Here is a 20,882-nt window from a genome sequence, read left to right as displayed (position 1 = left end):
TAGGGATATATTTCTCACTGTTCATCATTCCAGATATTGCTACCAAAGGCCCTAAGCCGAAAAACGAAAAAACAACCCCAAAACATTTTTTTAACTGGGTGTTTTACTGTTTGTTGCAAATGTTTCGTTGACACAGGTTCATTATCTGACCTTCTTACATGGGACAACTTCCTACCTTGGACTTCAAAATGACTCTCGTCAGAAAATAAAACCTTCCTCCAATTCTCAACTTCCCAAAATTTGTATTTTTGGCCCAAGCCAACCATTTTTTCATCATAGCGGCTGTTAAAAGTTGTTTTTTCCTTGGCCTTCTGGCTTTTCTGTTAACGGCCAAAAGACGTCTTCTGACTGTTGAGTCATGAATATGAACCTCAGCATCTTCTAAGTCTTTTTTAAGATTAAAACTGTTTTTTTTTTTTTTTAGGGTGAAGTTTACTATTTCTTAACAAAATTGCATCATATTTGGTCGTAGTTTTTCTTTTTCTTCCACAAAGCCCTTTTCTTTTAGGAGATATTGATCCGGTTACTTTTTTTTAACTTAATAATATTATTTACAAAGCCCAAACTAACACCACATTGTTCAGCAATCTGTCTTTGAGTCTAAGAAGTGTGTTCATACAGAGTTACAATCTTGCTTCTTTTCCTAGGAGTTAGATCCATAATAAACCAATATCGAAAATAACCCAAGAACTCATCAAAATAATCGGAAGGTTAAAAAATGACGACACAAAGACAGTAATATCACTTAACCAAGTGCAAACATAAACATAACCTCAAAAAGTGTTGTAGTGATGTAGAAACAATGAATCACATGTACAAAAAAAAATAATACCACATCTGCAGGTTGGCCAACGCCGAAAATCCAAATTTACCTCTCTGTTCAGATTAATTTGCACATGACTGTAGGTTTCTTCCATAAATTACTAAATAAAAATATATTAGCCTAATTAAAATCAACAGTGATCTCATTGCCAAAGAATTGCTTAGTGGTATAAAATTGAATTTTTAATAACCAGCTGTATATTCTAGTCCTGAAAATCCTAGGTTCTTGGAGAAAGTGGTAGTTAACTAAAAAAAAAGGTATTCCATACCATTTGTGTGATTTAGCATTCTTTATTAGTTTGCATTTATAATCAATTCTGCTTTTCCTAATATTATGACTGTATATTTTTTCTTATCACAAATTCATTTCAGTTGTTTTTATGTGTATTAATCTACTAAAAATATAATCATTCTTTTGCTCTTAACGCCTTTGGATGCATTTTGGCTATATTTTATTTTTTGCGTCTTCTTGGTTACCCGGAGTGCAGCGATGTTGTGTTGTTGTTCCACGCATGTAATCTTCACATTCTGTGAAATGTAGATCAACTCACAAGTTGGATGTTGCAGGGGCATATGCATCTATTTATAACTGGAGGCTGAGGGCCACGCTCAGTGCCGACAGCATGGCGCCAGTCAGTGTGTTTGGCTTATGACGTATTTCTAATATGTTTAGAACTACTAATTAGATAATGCACTCATTATATTTTATAAGATGGCAAACCCGACGATTCTGAGTTCGACGATTTTATCAAATAATATAATAAATAAGAATAAAATAAAATATAGGCGTTTGAACCCAGAAATCTAGCAGCATTTTTTATGCTTTTTCAAAACTTCTTAAAGGTTACAAATATAAAAAATAAGGTGTTTGCAAAAATAATTTTGGCTTTTTTTCAAAAAAATAAGCGCTAAAGGGAAATTAGACAATTTTAACACTGGGCTCTAAGGGTTAGATGAAAGATGTTAATGCCTAACAGTCTTACTAACCTTTTTCTTTTTTTTGTTTGTATAAATCTATTAAATTTATAGGTTCCAAAGGAATTAAATTACGTCAAACTAGATTGTTACAATGTCAATGCTAAGTTCAGCTCCACTTCACCTCACACTTAGTGCAGAGTCTGAAATCTGACGCTTTCAGCCTTGACTCCTGGAATCTGTAGTCCACGTCCTGAAGAAATCCAAAAGTCAGGAATGAATAAGCTTTGCTTCAATTCCAGATGCACCTAGACTACAAAATCAAGTGTAATCTAGATAAAAAGGTGTTCTCATTGTCTCATCAGGTGCCACAACAATGTTTTAGACGTGATCTCAAAGCACGGCAGAGCAACCGAGTTTCTGCACATAATTTTGCTGTGGTGGGAAAGTTTGATTCAACGCAAATATTAAGTTGAGCTCCAGGAGTCAAAGAATTAATTTTTATATGATGGTATTTGTTAAAATAAATTAACCAGTAAAAATATTTTTACACAAAACAACTCCTTAATACATTTTATCTTTTTGTTGGGTTTTGTGGAGTAGGCTAATAATTAATTAGTAACTTGGGATAATGCAGTACACATTTCTCAGGTCAGTAATTTATTTTGTTTATAAAATATATTCAAAATCACATTAAAACTAGATGAAGATGTTATGAACCTTATATACAAACAACAAAGTATACACAGATTAAACAACAAACTAAAATAAAACTTATGTTAAAGGTCGTTCATCCCCCCGAATGGCTCTATACTTGGCCAGTTCATTAGGAAACACTGTATTCAGTTCCACCATCATGTGAGCCTTGAATTTGCGATAGGCATCAATCTTTCCCTTCACTTGTTCATTCTTTGTGAGTGCCTTCTCGATACAGTCCTTGGTGTACAACTGTGGATTGCGTCCGTTGTCAATGTAACTGAAATCATATATGAGTGTCAAAATTATTAAAAACACTAAAATTATACAAGTACAGTAGAGTTTATATCTTAAAATTTATATGTAATGCTAGTGAGTCATTTCACTTCTTGTTGTAGGTGTTGTTAAACAATGTTTTAGAAATAAAATCATACAAGGTATGTCTACAAATTAAATTCCATTTGGTTATAAAAATGTGACCAGATACAAAAAATATTTATTGTACATAAATTTACAACTCAACTACTTTTCTACATAACAAAACAGGTAAACATAACTATGAGGTGTCAAGATTTGCTTAGGCTTAACCTTTGCTGGGAACGAAGAGTAATTCCACCAATGCCGTTTAGTTTCCGGGTTTAATATACTTGGGGTCGTAAGATACCCAAGTTTCATCTCCCCAACTATCAGAGAAAGAAAATCATCATCACCTTGATTGTAGCGTGTCAAAAAACTGAAGCACACTGCTCATCTGTTGTTTGTATTGTTCAGTAAGAATTTTGGGTATCCAACGTGAGCAATTTTCAAAATTCTATAGCAAGAGCACTAACTGTAAACTTCCTTAAGTGCCTCTTCAATTGTGTAAATCAGTTCATCAGTACCCAAAGATAGGCTTCCACTTCATTCTTCATCATGCACTTTATCACAACCTTAATTGGACAGTCTGATCCATCTTATAATCATTGAATCACTCAAATCATTTTGTTAGTAAACCTCACAGAATGCTCTCAGTTACGTTTGGTACTCCATTGTTTTCGCAGTATTAACCTACAAATAATATCAGCTGGAATGGTATCAGCTGATACTAATATGATCTTCACTTTCAGTTTTGTTTGTAATAAATGGTGGTCGGCCGTGTTTGTTGTTTACAATGGGCGATACCTGTGTTCTTTAGAACTTGAATATTGTTATTAAAGAGTTGCAGTGACTGAGAATATGGTAATAACAATGATTTGTTTAGCAATGAATTAGTTTGAATTTGTCCGCAAATATTAGTGTACAATATCCAGCCACAGCTACTACTATTGTAATGCTTGTAATTACTATTGTAATGTAAAGCCCTCGACAAACAAACTGAATCTTATTCAAGATTAGTTTTATTTTTTTAGTTCAGTACTCATCTAATAAATAAATGCATATATTATTACATAAAAATATACGTGTTAAAATAGTGCATTTAAAATACCATAAGTAAACTGTGCATAGGGCGGGGTGGCCAAACTGCCTACCGCTGTAAGCAGCTATGGCCCTGGTTGTCAAACTGCCTACCGCTGTAAGCAGCTAAGGCCCTGGTTGTCAAACTGCCTACCGCTGTAAGCAGCTATGGCCCTGGTTGTCAAACTGCCTACCGCTGTAAGCAGCTACGGCCCTGGTTGTCAAACTGCCTACCGCTGTAAGCAGCTACGGCCCTGGTTGTCAAACTGCCTACCGCTGTAAGCAGCTATGGCCCTGGTTGTCAAACTGCCTACCGCTGTAAGCAGCTATGGCCCTGGTTGTCAAACTGCCTACCGCTGTAAGCAGCTATGGCCCTGGTTGTCACGCACTTAGGTTTTTTTGTCACCCACAGTGGGTTAACATGAAAGTATGAATGTAATGTACCATATGAAATGATATTTATTAACAAAATAATAACATCTAAACAAGTTACTGCAGCCCGAGGATTCCTGAAAGGCTGAAATCAATTGCTGCTACGCATAAAAGTTTGAGATCGGTAAGGTAGGCCTAAACTAAAATATCTAATCCAAGACCACAACTGATTTCTGCTATAAACATTTAAAATACTGTTAACCCTTAACACATTCACTGCAGCAGGCTGCTTATGTAGTATTGCTGTACTACCACAGAATGTGATGGAGTACTAAAGCATCTCCTTTCCTGCAGCAAATGTGTTAATGAGCCAATAGACGTCTTGCAGAAATAAGTACCAAGAACCAATAGTACATAAGACACAAAATTACTTTATCTAACACCTTATAATTATATGATATTAAAGTTTACCAAACCATTTATTAGAATGTAATAAAACAGTTGTAAAATAGTTTTGGGTATCAAACACGTTAAAAACCTGAACATTTTTGGAGGATTTTTTGTGAACAGCCAAAGGGTTATAAATGACAAAAAAGATATCCTAAAAAATAAATCAGCCAATATTTACAAAATCCAGAATGGCAGCAAGTAGATAAGGATGCTGGCAGATGTTACGAAACAATGTTGGGCTGGAGTACTGCCAATAATCATTTTAGGAATACGTACAGCTTGGCGGGAAAGGTATCTTTTTAAAGGTATATGCTGTAGAAATGGTGGACAATCAAGTGCTAGGAAGGAGAATTACTATAAGCTACCCATGTAAACAATTTTTTTGTGAGAAACCGGATTATTTTAGAAAGACAATGGAACTCCAAACAGACATTAAATTTACTTACTCAAACACTTCCAAAGGGACATGGACTTCTTGCACTTGAGATTTCAATTTGTCAACTTCTTGCAGTCCATACACCAGGGATTGGCTGGAACACAAACAGAATAAATTACAGTATATCCAGTGACTTTTTATACAGATTAGGTCTGAGGCTTGGAGTGTAAAGTAGCACACTCCAAGATGAAGAGTTGATTAGGGGGATACTGTATTGGTAACTCTTCTCAAAATAATTGACTTAACACCCCAACAACAATTTAAAACCTCCTTTCAACCAGCTTAAGGCTTGGGCCACAACAGCTAATCCATAACTTAAGATATATTTTTTTAGCTTTTATTAACAAATTAGACAACAATAAGATTACACTTTTTTTTCTTTTTTTTTTGAGGGAGAGGCAGGAAAAATGCAATTACGCACGCAGGTGGCCAGCCTGTAGTGTGGGACTCCCCTAAAAACGGGGTTACCCACTAAAAAACCTCCTCTACTCTTTAGGATTCTAACCTGGGATTGTTTATCACATTACTTCAGGCTAGGCCTAAATTTGGCTTAAGCCCGTGGGGCTCGCTCCTTATCCAGCCGCTCGGTCAAGGGATCTGGACCACTTCGCGGTCCAGATCGGGTTTCTTTTCCAGGAAGATGCCCCAGACGAACTGTGACAAACAATCCCAGTTGTTAATAAGATTAAACAATAGACACATAGACAGTATGTAATTAATAATAAGCAGATTTCGAATTTGGGATTGTGAAACAGGCCATGTCTGAAATGCATATTTTGTACATATATATATCATCCTTTATTGTCGTTGACATATTACATGTATGTCATAGTTCAAATTACAACAATTTACATTATACAATAAATGTACTATAATGGTAAAAAATAGTACAATTAAATAAGTGAAAAATATTTTTTTTTTTTTTAACAGACCTACCTTAGAGTACCATAAAAACTGAACACATCTCACTACTAACCAAAAATAACGTTTATAAAAGGTGAAGCCCAGTACTCCCCAACTGAGTATAAAAATCCCTGCAAAAATGGTCTTTTTTTTAAACAGGACCTTTTTTCAAATTTTTTATAAATTATTAAGGAGTTTTATAAAGAATCAGGCCTCCGAGTTTAGCAGCAGGCCACCAACTAGAGCTGAGTGATGTTGGACTTGTCACAGGTTAACACGGGCCTGCGTGTTGTGATGGTGTAAAGCAACATCACCTACTACATTTATACATTACAAATGGTACTTTGGGATTATACCGACCACACCAGTATGAAGAACACAAAAATATAAATTTATAGAAACAAACATGATAGAACGAAAAAACAACTCTTTAATTACAAACTTACAAGCATTTCCAGGTATTGTTGTCGCTGTTATCTTATCTTTCTCGAGAATCCCGATTACGGCAGGCCGCGCGGCATCACATGATTATTTAAGTTTTTTGCACGGTACATAATTGCCTTTCCATTACAATTCAATTTATATTTCTGATCAGCCCCTCTAGAATTTGATATTTTACTGATAGGTACTATCTCGAGGGATGTTTTTCTTTCGTTGACATCAGCGCGGCGCAGCACCAAAGGTGCTGCCGAAGCCCGCGCTGATGGCCGGAGGCACTCGCATTTTGGGTGGCAGAGTGTGATCAAGAATAAAAACAAGTTTTGAGCATTTTTTCAAGAAAGAGTTTAGTTTTTGTTTGGTAATGTTTGTTTTTGTTGAATTTTTGTGTTTGGAGAAATGTAGGGGTAAAACACGGAAGTACAACAAAGCGACGCACCAGCTGAACGGGCGGCGAGACTCTGCAATCACGTTACCTACTAGACCGCTCGACTTTGACCTCTGTCTGAGGATGGGGAGGGGTTTGCGATAAGACAATTCCTGTTTTATATTGACGAAATATTGTTCTACGCTAATCTAGTAACCAGTAGAAGCAAAATGTCAAATAACGATTCATGTCTGGGTGTGGTCGGTATAATCCCAAAGTACCTTATAAATTAAGCAACTATAAAGTTGTATTATTTGCTATAATTTAATATACGTAGAAATATGTTCATATTACATATAAAAATATAACTTCTCTACAAAACAATCTTAAAAGCCTACGACCTAATTGGGTTCAACATTATTGTTCTAAATTAATTCAAACAAGGTACATCACATGTATGGTATTAAAGTAATGGTCACTACAGATGGAAAATAATGTTATTTATCAATAACCTATTACAAAATAATGTATTGATGTATTGCATTTCTTATAACCTGTCACAGTGGTAACTTGTCACCGGCCGATCCAATTTCGGTATTAGCATCATGCTGTTACTGAAATAATGTTACTAAGTAGCAAGTAAACTGAAACTAAATCTATATGTATGTGAGCGCTAACGTGATCTGAGCTTGAATTTAGGTCCTATCTCCTATCTAAAATAAGGTGTTTTTCTTTTTTTTTTGCCATAATTCTTGCAAAGATTGCCTTTAACTTACTACTAGTAATATATTTATAACCTAATCTAAACCTACTTAGGCTATATCATGTAATTACATTTCATAGAGTAATATTTTCATTCCTAGTCTCATTGCTACCATGAAATAGCCTTGCCTGTGACTGGTTACCGAGTAACCTAAGGAATTTGTTACAACACTAAATCATTCAGCACAGCTGTGTACTGAAATAACAGTATCCTGGTAATATGTTATTACTGATTAACCTTTTACAGACACTAATACTGCCCATTTGTAATGGCCGCAACAATGGTGATTTACATGTTTTATTTGTATCACAAGGGGGTAGGGTACGATAAGCGGACCCGGTTATTTATATCGAAATTGGCAAACGGTATTACTTAATCAAAACCATCGATATAATCAATCGATACTGATTAATTATTTTGAACTATTAACTTAAATAATCTATATCAACAGCTGTAAACACTAACCAAATACACGTAGGATAATATTTCAATTTTACATCAGAAATTCTGATTATTAAAAATGGCAGTCAATTTTAGAAAGCTGCACGAAGTTGCTTTTTTCCGTGGCTTCAACATGTTGGACTCGTACCGAAAAACCCATTATGTGAAATTTGTGGGAAAGAAACAACTGTAACTGTGAGAGGAATAAGTATGGTCGTCTTCAGTTTTCCTAATTTTGGTTATAATAATTTGTTTGATCACTGTAAATATTAAATTCACATTTTAATTTAAAACATATGATTGTTATTGAGAACTATAGGTACTTTTATATCGATTGATAGTCTATGATTTGAGATGTGAATATTAGGTATCGATGACTATATTCTGCGATATAAAAAACCGGGTCCGCTTATCGTACCCTACCCTCACAAGGTGTCAGACAAGTTTTATCCTTCAAAATAATAAAAAGTCAGAAAATGTTATAGTTTCATCTATTACATTTTATAAATATATGTAGCCTAAGTATATAGTTTTTTAATTCATTGTGAAATTATTATCTTTTATAAAAACAGCCATACTAAACTGCAATTTGAAATAAGCCCACCTATAATGCAATTCGGGGGTAGGGTACGATAAGAGGACCCAATTTTTTATATCGATATTATTATTTTTTATTGGCAAACAATATTACTTAATCATTTAACCATCGATACAATCAATCGATACTGATTAATTATTTTGATCAATTAACTTAAATAATCTATATCAGCAGCTGTAAACACTATAAAATAATACAAGATAATATTTCAATTTTATGTAAGTAACATTTGATTATTAAAAATGACAGTCAATTTTAGAAAACTACACGACATTGCTTTGGAAGATGATAAGACATGTTTTTCATGACTTCAACATGTAGGACTCGTGCGGAAAAACCCATTATGTGAAATTTGTGGGAAAGAAACAACTGTAACTGTGAGAGGAGCAAATATGGCCGTCTTCAGTTTTCCTAATTTTGGTTATAATAATTTGTTTGATCACTGTAAATATTAGGTCCATATTTTAATTTAACACATATGATTGTTATTGAGAACTACTATAGATACTTTATATCGATTGATAGTCTAGGATTTGAGATGCGAGTATTAGGTATCGATGATTACATTCTTCAATATAAAAAACCAGGGTCCGCTTATCGTACCCTACCCCAATTCGGTTTAAGTTAGATCGAGTACTTATGAATTTTGATGATTTGGTAATCATGAATATCAATAATTCAAGTGTTGGACTCTTCTTATACTGCAGTCCAGGAATTAGGTAAGAAATAGTTCGTGAATTTGGTTAAAAATGTGAGGATTTGTTCTTTCTATCGATAGTATCTCTACGCAGTTCGAACTGCTTGACTGTTTTACCTACCCGAGAGCCTACAGCCTACCTGTGGGCCTATTACTCTTCTTGAGAACTGTCTGCCCTACCCAAGAGAGATTTCCTTCTGACAATGGAGATTATTATTTGGCTTTTCATCATTTGTATTGCTATTCTAGTCACTTTTTAGGCATTTTTAAGAGCCAATCACTCTACCTGAGGCATTTCCACCTTACACAAGACAGGTTTTCTCCCTTACAGAATGTTTTTAAGCCTTTCCTCATTTTTATTTAATTAATATTGCAATCATAGTCACTTATTAAACACTTTCCATTATAAAGTCCCCAAAAATAATGGATTTGGTCTTGTAAAGTACTACTAAACACAAAACTAATGTTGTTTTAAAAAATCCATATAACATAAAATGTAGGTTTAGGTTATAGAACTAAGATTAAACAGTAAAATTAAGTGAACGAAACTTGAATGACTACTTACATCTTTTGATTCAATACATTTTGACCTTGAGGCTGAAAGTCTGCAACAATGATTCTAATTTGACGAACATTTTCAATAAACAATTCTAATTTTGATTCCAAATCTTCCAATGGTGACGCCATTTCTAATATTTGTCAGATCACAACTACTTCTGCTGAGCGCTGAAAGCTAAGTGAGTACTGTATGTAGTATGTACTGTACTGTTTGTGTTGATGACGACTCAATTAACAGCCGACCAATCCAAACCTTTTTTCCGGTTTACTTTACTTTTAAAACGATGGTTTACTTTTGATTGAAAAAGTCATGAAGCCCCGATGTGCACTGCCATATGGTAGCTTCTATAGAATCATATTATTTGTTTATTAGGAGTTGTGTGACGTTCTACGCAACATTGTGAATGGATATTATTTGTTGTAAACATATATAAGTTTTTAAAACAAACATATAAAAATGTCACAGACAATATGTCCAATCGATGTAATAGAGGGGGAGTAAAAGAAAAGGTAAAATATGTCCGCGGTAGGAGTCAATTTTTATTCTTTACTCTGAAATAACTCTAACAATGGGCTAATAATCAAACATAACATTATTTACATTAATAAACATAGTTTTATTGTTTATTTTAATGGCATCTGCCAATTAATTACAACAATAATATAATGTGAAATTATTTACAAAATATAATAACGATACTAATACAATATGCAATGACATTTCACCTATAATACACTAGTAATAAATTTAGACTAATGGAATATTGACAAGGATAGACATAAAACAAACCCAAGGCAAATATTTGCAACAGCAACAAAACAATAACAACTGATAAATATTAATAAATTAACAACAAATCACGATAAGGGCATTCTTTTGCAATAACTACGAAAACAATAACAATGGATACCAACAAATGAGGATTGAGGAAAAATAACAGCATTGACAATTAATAGTGGAAAATAATTATGAGCATGCGGTGTGTGTGTATTTTTTATAGTATTTAATGAAGGAGTTCGCAGAAGACTTTTAAAGAGGCTATTTTTAACATAAAAGAGGTTCAATTCCTCAGAGATAGAGTTCGCCCACTCCTGCATCCTTAGCAGAGGACTGTTCCAGGCCTAGTTCATCAATACGACTGGTCTTGCAAAGAAATCACATAATCTTGATCCGTCAGGTACTCTAAATACGATTCTTAGAGAAGGTCGGGGCAGTCCACCTCGTAGTTAATGACTAAGCAGTGTTAATGATGTCCTGAACAGTGCATCTTGTCTTGAGAGATGACTGATTGAGAAGACTAGCAGTATCAAGCAAGGATGAGATGTAGTAGGCCAGTTGAGGAGCCCAGAAAACACTACAGTACTCCAGATGAGGTCTGTCGAACGAACAGTAAAACAGCTCAAGAGAACGGATGCTTCTGAATGTTCTACGGAGGCAATAGATCAGACCAAGCATGCGCAGTGCTCTGGTGCAGGAAGCTGAACTTCAGTTTCTTGACGTTTTCAGTTCAAAGATTAAACAAACATTACACCTAGTTTCCTCACTTTCGATGTACGCTTGAGGATAGCGTCACCGATGGTATGTTCACCCTATATAAGGGCTAGTATTGCGATGGAAGGTAATGCATAGGCATGTTTCTGTATTCAGGGACATCGAGTTAGTACCACAACATTCCAAAATACAATCCAGTCACTAGCCAAAGTAATGTTCTGATAAAGTTTGATGTCATCGGCAAAAGGAAAGAACTTACAACGCAGCTGCTTTGTGACATCATTAATACAGATGTTGAATAGGTGAAGACCCACTATAAATCCTTGTGGAACCCTAGATGTGTCTTCGAATAACCAAGAGAGAGAGCTTCATTAAAGCGAACTTGTATTATCCTACCATGCAAGTAACTTGAGACCCAGTCGAGCAGTCCGTAGGCAAATTCGAATGTTTAGAGCTTTCTTAACAATAGCGTATGAATCACACAACACAATCGAAAGCTTTAGAAAAATCAAGTTCGATGGTATCGACTTAGGAGCTTTCAACGAAGGCTTCAAATATGTCAGACTAGAATGTCAACAAGTTTTTGGCTGAAGAGCGTCCCCGCACAAATCTATGTCAACTAAAAGTAATTTGATGGGAAAAGGAGAAATGTTTCCTATTGAGAAAAACCTTTTTTCACATCATTAACTGGATCCTTTTTTTTAATAGGAACAATTGAACTTCTTTCAAGGGCATTAGGGACTATGCCATCTGATAAAGACTTGTTGAATAGCTTAGTGAGAGAACATTATTTCAGTTGGCAGCAGTATTAGTCGCTGAAGGAATAAAGTCAGACCTACAACCCTTGGACTTTTCCAAGTCTTCGATAGCCTTGGGTACTTCATATACGTTTAACGTAAGATACGGCATTATAGAGGAAGCAGTTAGTGTTATATGTTTGTTATATAAGTATCATCCCTTCGAAATACTGACGAAAACCGCAGCAAATAGATCAGAAGCTGAAGTGTCATCAATAGAAGATACTCCATCGTATGAGACAAAAGCTAATGAGGAGTCTTGATCACGTCATCACGACTCATGGTCTTCACACAAGTCCAGAAGATGTTGAGATTCGTAGGAAGAACCTCTTCTATGTGGGGGGGGGGTGTGTAATTTCTGTAGTACTCTCTGGTGAGTACCTTGCAACGCATTTTGATTATTGAGAAACGATCATAGTAAGTACCATCTAGATAAGTTGTATAAGCTTTGTGCAAGATCGTCTTTTTACAACTCGTTAAGTTGAGAACTAAATGGGGTAGTTTCCAGTGCCGCCCCTCTTCAAATGTGATTTCTTCAATATTAGCTTGCTAAATGTAGTAATGGAGTCATCAAAAGCCAAGTTGATTTCTTTACAAGAAACCAGGGCATGGAGATCTATAGAAGAAAGGTCGCAATATAACTTCTGAAGTTTGCAATTCTTAGGTTTGGTGGAAAACTTGTTCTTTGATGGAACTATTGCTGGCATATTAACAGAAAGACAAAGAGCTGGATAATGGATATCCTCTACAATTAGTGCTTCGGACTAAGGCCTTGACAGATGAAGTGAAAATAAGATACAAGAATACATCTCTGCTGTTGTTGATCCGAGTTAAATTGAACATGGCACTCATATTCAAAAGAACATTTCAAGCAGCGTTTTCAGATAGCAATGGGTCCACTGTCCAGGAGGGGAATGGGATGTGGAAGTCGTCAAGAATGTGAGTGAATTCAAAACCATGCGGGAATATTACATGTTTTATGAGACAAGTGAAGTAAAGATATACTTAAAGCGGTGAAGACGGTGGAACTAAAATACCCGCTTTAAGGCCCCTGTGACCAAAGTGAGGGGTGATGGTGAAGAAAAACAACTTCCGGGTTAGTAGAGTTAACAATTTAGTGAAACAGAAAATATTTGTCGGTAGCAATCAGTAAGCCACCTCCACTAAGCTTGGATCTGGTGACTACAGGGCAGCAGTTAATATATAGTTTTTGTTACTTTTTAATTACAACGAAATATTTTACAAATAACTGCATTTTTAAACTGTTCCTTTACTGTTCTTATTCGATTAACAGGAAAATTCAAATAGTAGCATATATGATTTTAAATTTATGATACGAGACCAATTCATTTAATGAATTTCTGCAAATACGTGCAGTTATTTTTAAATTGTCTGGATTCGTGTGTAGGATAGACTATGCTTATTGTTGAGTAATTTTATAAAAATTAACATTATACAATGTATACACTTTGTATGATTATATTATTGTGCAATACTGGTGAAAACATCCGAACAATCAAAGTAAGTAAAGTAATTAGTTGTTGGTAGAGTTAATATTGTATAATAGAAAACGAAAACTACTACATTCCGTTTCCGGTGAGTAGGGAGGGTATTACAACGTAAGGTTGCGCTGAAATCAGATCCTGCCATCGACTTTCAACTTTGACTTTCCACTCTTTTGTTTTTCTGTTACACATAAAGATTTAAAGTCAATAGTGTAGTGGGTATTGTACCACAGTTTACTACATTCAGTCGCGAAGATTTGGTGAAATGGATTCCCTTAGACAACAATCATCGCAAGCTGGTGGTCAGCAAGCACATCGCTGCTCCCATGAACAACCAGTTGTTAAAACTGTCTTGTTTAATCTTTACGTCTTGTATTATACATTAGTGTGTCAATTTCACGTGAAAATGTCTTCATCGCGAAATAACGTATGCAGAGAATTTAACTAATCAAATAGTAGAAAGAAATCCCCAGAGTTGTATTTTTAACACCGATATATTTGTCGAAATATCTAAGAAATGGATTGTAAATAGTAGGAGGGGAAATTTACTTTACAAACATGTATTGTATCTTCACAACAATATAACATTTTTTCATTACATTATTAACTGTCTCAATTTATGAATGAAAATTAAAATAAATTAGTATGGAATGTTTTATTTGATGTTCCACACTATTTGATGTTCTTAACAAACCACCTACGTTAACATAAAAAAAATTTGCCTAATAAAACAGAGAAACTAACCTTCATGTTAAAAGATTTCAAACTAAATTGGGAATAGAGACTGGAAATATCCATAGGTACACCTATACCAGTTTGAAGTCGACTCTTTCTAATGAAATCGTTTTTAACCCACACCCGAGGAAGAACATAAAATTTGTGAAGTAAAAAGTTTCACTGCAGACATTCCAACTAACCAAAATTCTTTGACAGCAACATTTCGCCGATGACACTGCCGTACTGGCATCCCACTCCAACCATGTTGTAGCATCACAAATTCTACAAACTAACTTAAATTCTATTACAGTTTGGCTTACAACTTGGAGAATTAAAGTGAATGAAACTAAATCTGTTCACGTCATATTTACGTTGAAACATGACACCTGTCCACCAGTGTTTTTAAACAACATTTCAAAATTCCTCAAAGAAATGAAGCTAAGTATCTGGGTGTACATCTCGATAGGAAGCTGACTTGGAAACCCACACATATGGAACAAAAGGCTTTTTGGGGAACAAATCCCATTTATCAATAGAAAGCAAACTGTTGTTGTACAAGACTGTTCTAAAGCCCATCTGGACGTACGGAATTCAACTGTGGGGAGTTTGCTTCTACATCAAATATTGAAATTATACAGCGTTTCCAATCTAAAGTTCTCCGAAAGATATTACAGGCCCCATGGTATGTTCGTAATGAAGTCATTCACAGAGACACGAATATCCCATTTGTTACTGAAGAAATTCCAAAGTTCTGCATCAAGTATCAAAACAAATTAAACTCTCATCCTAACTACTTGGCTATTAATCTGCTGGACAACAGTGACCATCAATTTCGGCTAAAAAGACCTGATTTCTTTTAAACTTAGCTGATCGATTTTAAAGATGAACAATCTCTTAAATTGTTTTATGTTAATTAAGGTTAATGAACTTTGATTAACCATGTCCTTAAGATTTATCATCAAATTTACTTATTGTTTGTTGTATATAAACAGATTGTAAATAAATTAAAGTCAAAAAAAAAAAAAAAAAAAAAAAAAAAAAAAAGTTTCAAACCAATAATAAAATCATTTAGAAAGTCTTGCGAAAACAAATATAGAAAGGTTTTAAATTATGTTCAAACCCCAAAAGAGTTCAAAAAACTCATATGTAAGAGTAGCAGTAGGGGTCCAAGTAAAGCAAAAATAGACAACAAATACAATTAATTGCTCACAGAAACCAAATACGAAACATATTTTTTCTATTGAAGTGAAAACTTCTTTAGGCGCGTTTTGAGCGTTTTGGTAGAGGGTAAAATCCTCGGTTCGCATCACCGACATGCTAATGATACTAACCTGCATGAAAAAGTCAGTCTCGCTGTGTTAAAACTGTCCGGCGGAGTATGAAAACAGACTGCGAAAATCAGTGACCTTTACGGCTTCCTCTTGCAATTTAAAAGTGAAGCCAATGTCGTACAATTCTGTAAGATGCGTCAAATTAAAGCTCTTAATATTGGCAATCTATTGGTTACATTTTTAAATATTAAAAAAATTTCGAAATAATTTTGATTATTGTTTACATTTTACATAGCGTTTACAATGACAAGAAAAAAGTAGTAAGCGAGGATTCTTTTTATTTTTTGGTCAGACAAAATTTGTCAGCGAGAAAGTTGTGTGAAAAATAGATGAATATTTTTTTTTGTAATTTTATCATTTTTTTATTGGAAGTTTAGTTTAGCCTGTAGTGTAGCGTATGAAGTGATGAGTGGACGTTTTTTGCCGGAAACTATAGTTGGCGCATTGGCTCACTGATTACCGTATTAACTCAACAAATTAGTTTTATTGTGCAATAAAAATACCTTTACGAAAGAACCAAGTTAATTTAACTAATTTATTAGTTTTAAAAATATTGTGGGTTTAATTGTTATTGCAATTTATATACTTTATCCGTAGCAATTTAAAATTTAGCATTATTCATTTTAATTATGTTTTTAATATTTAACCTCTTCATCATGAAATGAGTATTATAATTACGGTATAAGATTTATCTTACTAGCGTGGTAAAATAGATTTCTAGTTATTTGATTAATATTTTTTTCGTGGATTTTAAAATTGGAAAATTAAAAACGCGTCACATTTACAATTACAGATGTGTACTGCTACTATAACGTATTGTTAATTACTCTCAACTTAATAGTTCCGTTTTCACTTCTATCGGCAGTCCCACGACTGCTATTTTTTATTTATCTATGGATTTATTTAATGTACTAATGAGTCAAGTAATAAATATGGTAACAGCATAATCAAATTAAAACGTTTTCAATAATATATATTTAAACATTTTGGCATATATATTGGGAATTTACCATCAACTCATAAACTGCAGTAGTTTGTTGATAACATCAGACTTAAATTTGGCATCAAGAAAGAATGTTATTATTATTACAAGAACAAGTTAAAAAATTCGCCAGAGCATGATAAACATGAAAATTTGTTTATGGACGATACGTCTCTATTTAGAACTTATCATGTAATCCTAATCAAGATTATATTGTAAGATTTATAGATTTTGGTACAAGTAGAATCAAAAATACCTTTAACAGTGCTCTGGTGTATAAGATTAATGGTAATTTTTACGAGTATGAATGAGACAGCTACTCATGTACTATTTCCATCATTTATCGGTGGATTCTGACAATTAAGAACAATATTTCTTGACGACTCTCCGCATAATCTGAAAAGTATAAGCAATAATTTGTGAAAATATGGATACATTTTCAATCAGAAAATGGAAAAACAATGGAAACTCGCCAAAACATATTGTTAGTCTTTGGCATCAAGAAAGAAATAGGGCTATAGTAATAGCCCTATAGTATGGGCTATTAGTAAGCTATAGTAATAGGGCATAAACATTCGCTCTTAAACTTACCAAGTAAGAATTATATTTGTAACCTTTTTCAAAAAATAAAGTGGCGACTGCAACCCTTTGTTTTCAGCCATACCGTGGTAGCGGTGATTGATACACTTATTGCAACGAGTATTTTGACATTTTAATTGCTATTTCATCAAATGAAAAATATGTATATAATATATAAGTAGCGCTAGTATCGCTGTACTGGACATCTAACTCCTATTTTTTTTAATAATCAGCTGCACGACTGTATGTATTAGAATTAGATTGTGATTGTAGTAGCGACTAGCGAAGCAAGCTTATTGTCTCTGATATTTTTTAGTGATTAAAAAAGATATTCGTATTAGGATTAATGAATTATTCGCTGTCAATCAATTTCTCTGTTGTGAGATTAAATTTATTCAGTGCACAGTTATAACTAGAATGGTTCTTTAGGATAAAATATTTCATTCTAGCCTACTCCATAGAAAACTTATTGATATAATGGATCTGAATTAAGAAGAAAAAACCGACTGACTACCTTACCAAGAATTAGTGGTTGGAATAACGGTAGTTGCAGATATTTCCAGACTTTATTAACTATATTGCGTATTAAAAATACAATAAGTTACATAGTCTGTTAGTTGGCTAGTCTGACATAAAGTAAAAGCATGTCATTCAAACTACCCAGGAAATCCACCTCTTCCTCTCAGTAAGTATATTATTTAAGATTTTAACAGTGTAATTATGTAGAACAGATAATATTACAACAGAATACTCTCTCATTCTACATTAAGGAAGTTTATACTTTATTACCAAGTTACTTTATTGCCATAATGGTCCTACCAGACCTGTGTGTGAAACTGCAAATGGATTCCATCAAGGAGTTTTCCCCTCAATTATACCACCACCATACTTCATAGCCAGTCCCCACCACTTACCAAAGTGAAAATAAGAAGATGGTAAGCAAAACAGTCATTAAAACCTTACATTTAAACTTACAAATGAAATCTGTTTGCTAAATAAAAACAATCTAAGAGATGGAAACTTATCTAAATAAACATTTATCGGTTATAATTAAACTGTCAGCAGCTGGAACAAAAATAAACCATAAAAGTCACAACATCATAACTGTCTATTTTCAGTGGCAGATTTGAAAATCATAACAAAGATTCACAGATTTGCACATAGCCGGTTTGAAGTTGACCTTTTCCTAAAAAATACAAAAGGGCTTCAGCAAGATACATATATATCACGTAAAAGTAGGTAATATACACTAAAATAACATAGAATAGATCTGGTTTTATGTGCTGAGAAAATTTTTATTGGGCTACTAATGAGATCGAAATCTTCAAGTAGGTGCTCAGAACTGTATGTTATTCTCTAAAATACAAAGCGGCTCCAAGATGACACATACCACGTTAAAGTACACAGTATACACTACATTATCTGGTTCTATGCACTGAGAAATTTTTTATTAGGCTACCAATGAGTTTGAAATCTTAGATTGCACGTTGACAGCCTGAAATTATTTTATACTCTATAATACAAAATGGCTCCAGAATGACACATATACTATGTGAAAGTACACAATATACATTACATAAAATACATTTAGTTTTATGCACAATAACTAGCGCTGGTTTTTTTTTTGTTAGGCTACTCATGAGTTCAAATTCTTCCAACTTTTGCAACAATTTGGTTCGAATTTTGTTATGTCCTTCCTACATGGTATATGTGTGATCCTGGAGCCGTTTTGTATTTTGGAGTATAATATATCTTTGCGCCCTCCACATGCAAATCTAAGATTTCGAACTCATTGATAGCCCAATAAAAATTTTCCAGCCCATAAAACCAGATGTATTGTATGTCATAATGTAGTGTATATTGTGCAATTTCACTTGGTATATGTATCATCTTGGAGCCATTTTCTATGTTTGAGAACAATGTACAGTTGTGTATCTTACTAGAGCCGTTTGTATTTTTTAAGAAAAAGTAATGTTCAGTTTGTCTACGTGCAAGTCTGTAAATATTTGTTATGATTTTCAAATCTGTCACCGAAAACAGCTAGCTATGATGTGACTTTTATAGTTTAATTTTGTTCTGTTTATGACAGTTGCTGACAGTTATAAAGGATAAATTTATATTTAGTTATGCAATATTCCAACCCGTAGATTGTTTTATTTAGCAAATATATTTCATTTGTAAGTTTATGGGTTAGGTTTCAATGATTGTCACTGTCACCCGCCATTTTCTTCTCTCACTTCGGTTTGTGGTGGGAACTGGCTATGAAGTAAGGTGGGGATAGTGAGGGGGAAACTCCTTGGTGGAATTCATTGGCGGTTTCACACCGCTCCTACCTTTTGTTTCGTTATGAATGGAGAAGGCCCAAGTTCATTTGGTCTCAGTGAAATCAATATCTGGGGTTGCCAATCACAATTTAACTCAACCCATTGGCTTATATACATATTTTTACACCCAACGTAAGTGGATTACCATAAAATGGGCTTTAATAACAAATAGATAGTATTATTTTTTTAATAAATGCTGTAAAAATACAAAAAAAGTATTATTTAAATTTTCTATGTAATAATGCTTGTTTTTGTGCATAAAATAATATATATATATATATATATATATATATATATATATATCTCATTTCTCAGAACAAACGTTTTTCCAAAACAACTGAAAGTTTCAAGAGTATTAATTTTGTAGTGCACTATGGTTTTTATAGTTGTTTATTAATTATTTAAATATCACTTAGGTCTAATTGTAAAATTGACTTTTTTCTTGTTTTACAACAATATTACAAACTGATGTAGACAGATAGACAGAAATTAAAGTTTTCTAGACTCATGAGTGATAGATTTTGCTAATGCTCAGCTAACAAAAACAAGTTGATGGTTAAACTAAATGTTGGAAAACCTCAGCCCTTTGTGTACAGTCTGTCTCAGAAGTTTAATTTGGTATTACATAAGTTGTGGTAAAACCCTCTCCTATAGGCATTAGAGTTTATATGTGCTTAAGGAAAGAGAGCAATCTTTCATGCAAACTTCATAATTATCCATTTTTGAAAATTGAAATTGAAGATATTGAAAATATTTCTTGTCTACATTGAAATGCAAACAATAGATATTATTTTTAGCAAAGATCAGACTCTTGAGTTTATTCACAATTAGCATGGTTCCGGTACATCAAACAAATAAATGTTTATTTTTTATTATTAATTTATTAATTTATTAGAGATGTGAATTCTAAAAACCTTTTAAAAAAATCAGCTAATATCCAAACCTTTTTACACACAAATCTTTTAAATAATCTAACGTAACAAACAAAAACCATACTTTTAATTTATAAATATGAAAGTAAACTATTATATGGAATTTATATTTCTTATATAAAAATTCTTATAGTTCTTATAATATGGAATTTACATTGTATCATAGCCATTATTATGTGGCTATCATCATAATATGATTGGTTCCAGATCCGCCACCTCCCCCTCCTCCGATGGGCCCCCCCATGCAGATGCCTATGATGGCTCACCATCAAGGTTAGTGACAGTCATTTTGTGCATGTATCTTGGTCTGGAGTATGTCAACATTAACTCCTA

At 33.7% G+C, this 20,882-nt stretch overlaps 2 protein-coding genes across 3 annotated transcripts in view; one reads left to right on the top strand and one right to left on the bottom strand.

Annotated features, from left to right (window-relative positions):
• Positions 1–2,380: 2,380 nt before the first annotated feature.
• Positions 2,381–10,102, bottom strand: LOC124353739 (mediator of RNA polymerase II transcription subunit 10). Its single transcript, XM_046803727.1, has 3 exons — positions 9,898–10,102; positions 5,136–5,219; positions 2,381–2,713 (listed from the first exon to the last, which is right to left on the bottom strand). Exons 1-3 carry the CDS (start codon positions 10,017–10,019, stop codon positions 2,512–2,514), a joined length of 408 nt encoding a protein of 135 aa, XP_046659683.1. The 5' UTR covers positions 10,020–10,102; the 3' UTR covers positions 2,381–2,511.
• Positions 10,103–17,579: 7,477 nt separating this feature from the next.
• LOC124353738 (ecto-NOX disulfide-thiol exchanger 2) overlaps positions 17,580–20,882 on the top strand; it is a 41,452-nt gene continuing 38,149 nt past the window's right edge. For both annotated transcript variants that reach the window (XM_046803726.1, XM_046803725.1), the window contains exons 1-2: positions 17,580–17,978; positions 20,757–20,822. In XM_046803726.1, the coding sequence (XP_046659682.1) occupies positions 20,780–20,822 (43 nt within the window). In that variant the 5' untranslated portion in view covers positions 17,580–17,978; positions 20,757–20,779. The remainder of the gene's footprint in view (positions 17,979–20,756; positions 20,823–20,882) is intronic.

Source organism: Homalodisca vitripennis, chromosome 2 (genome assembly GCF_021130785.1).
Source record: "Homalodisca vitripennis isolate AUS2020 chromosome 2, UT_GWSS_2.1, whole genome shotgun sequence".
NCBI lineage: Eukaryota > Metazoa > Arthropoda > Insecta > Hemiptera > Cicadellidae > Homalodisca > Homalodisca vitripennis.
Note: the sequence above shows the minus strand (reverse complement) of the source record. Positions and strands in the feature narration are given on the sequence as shown.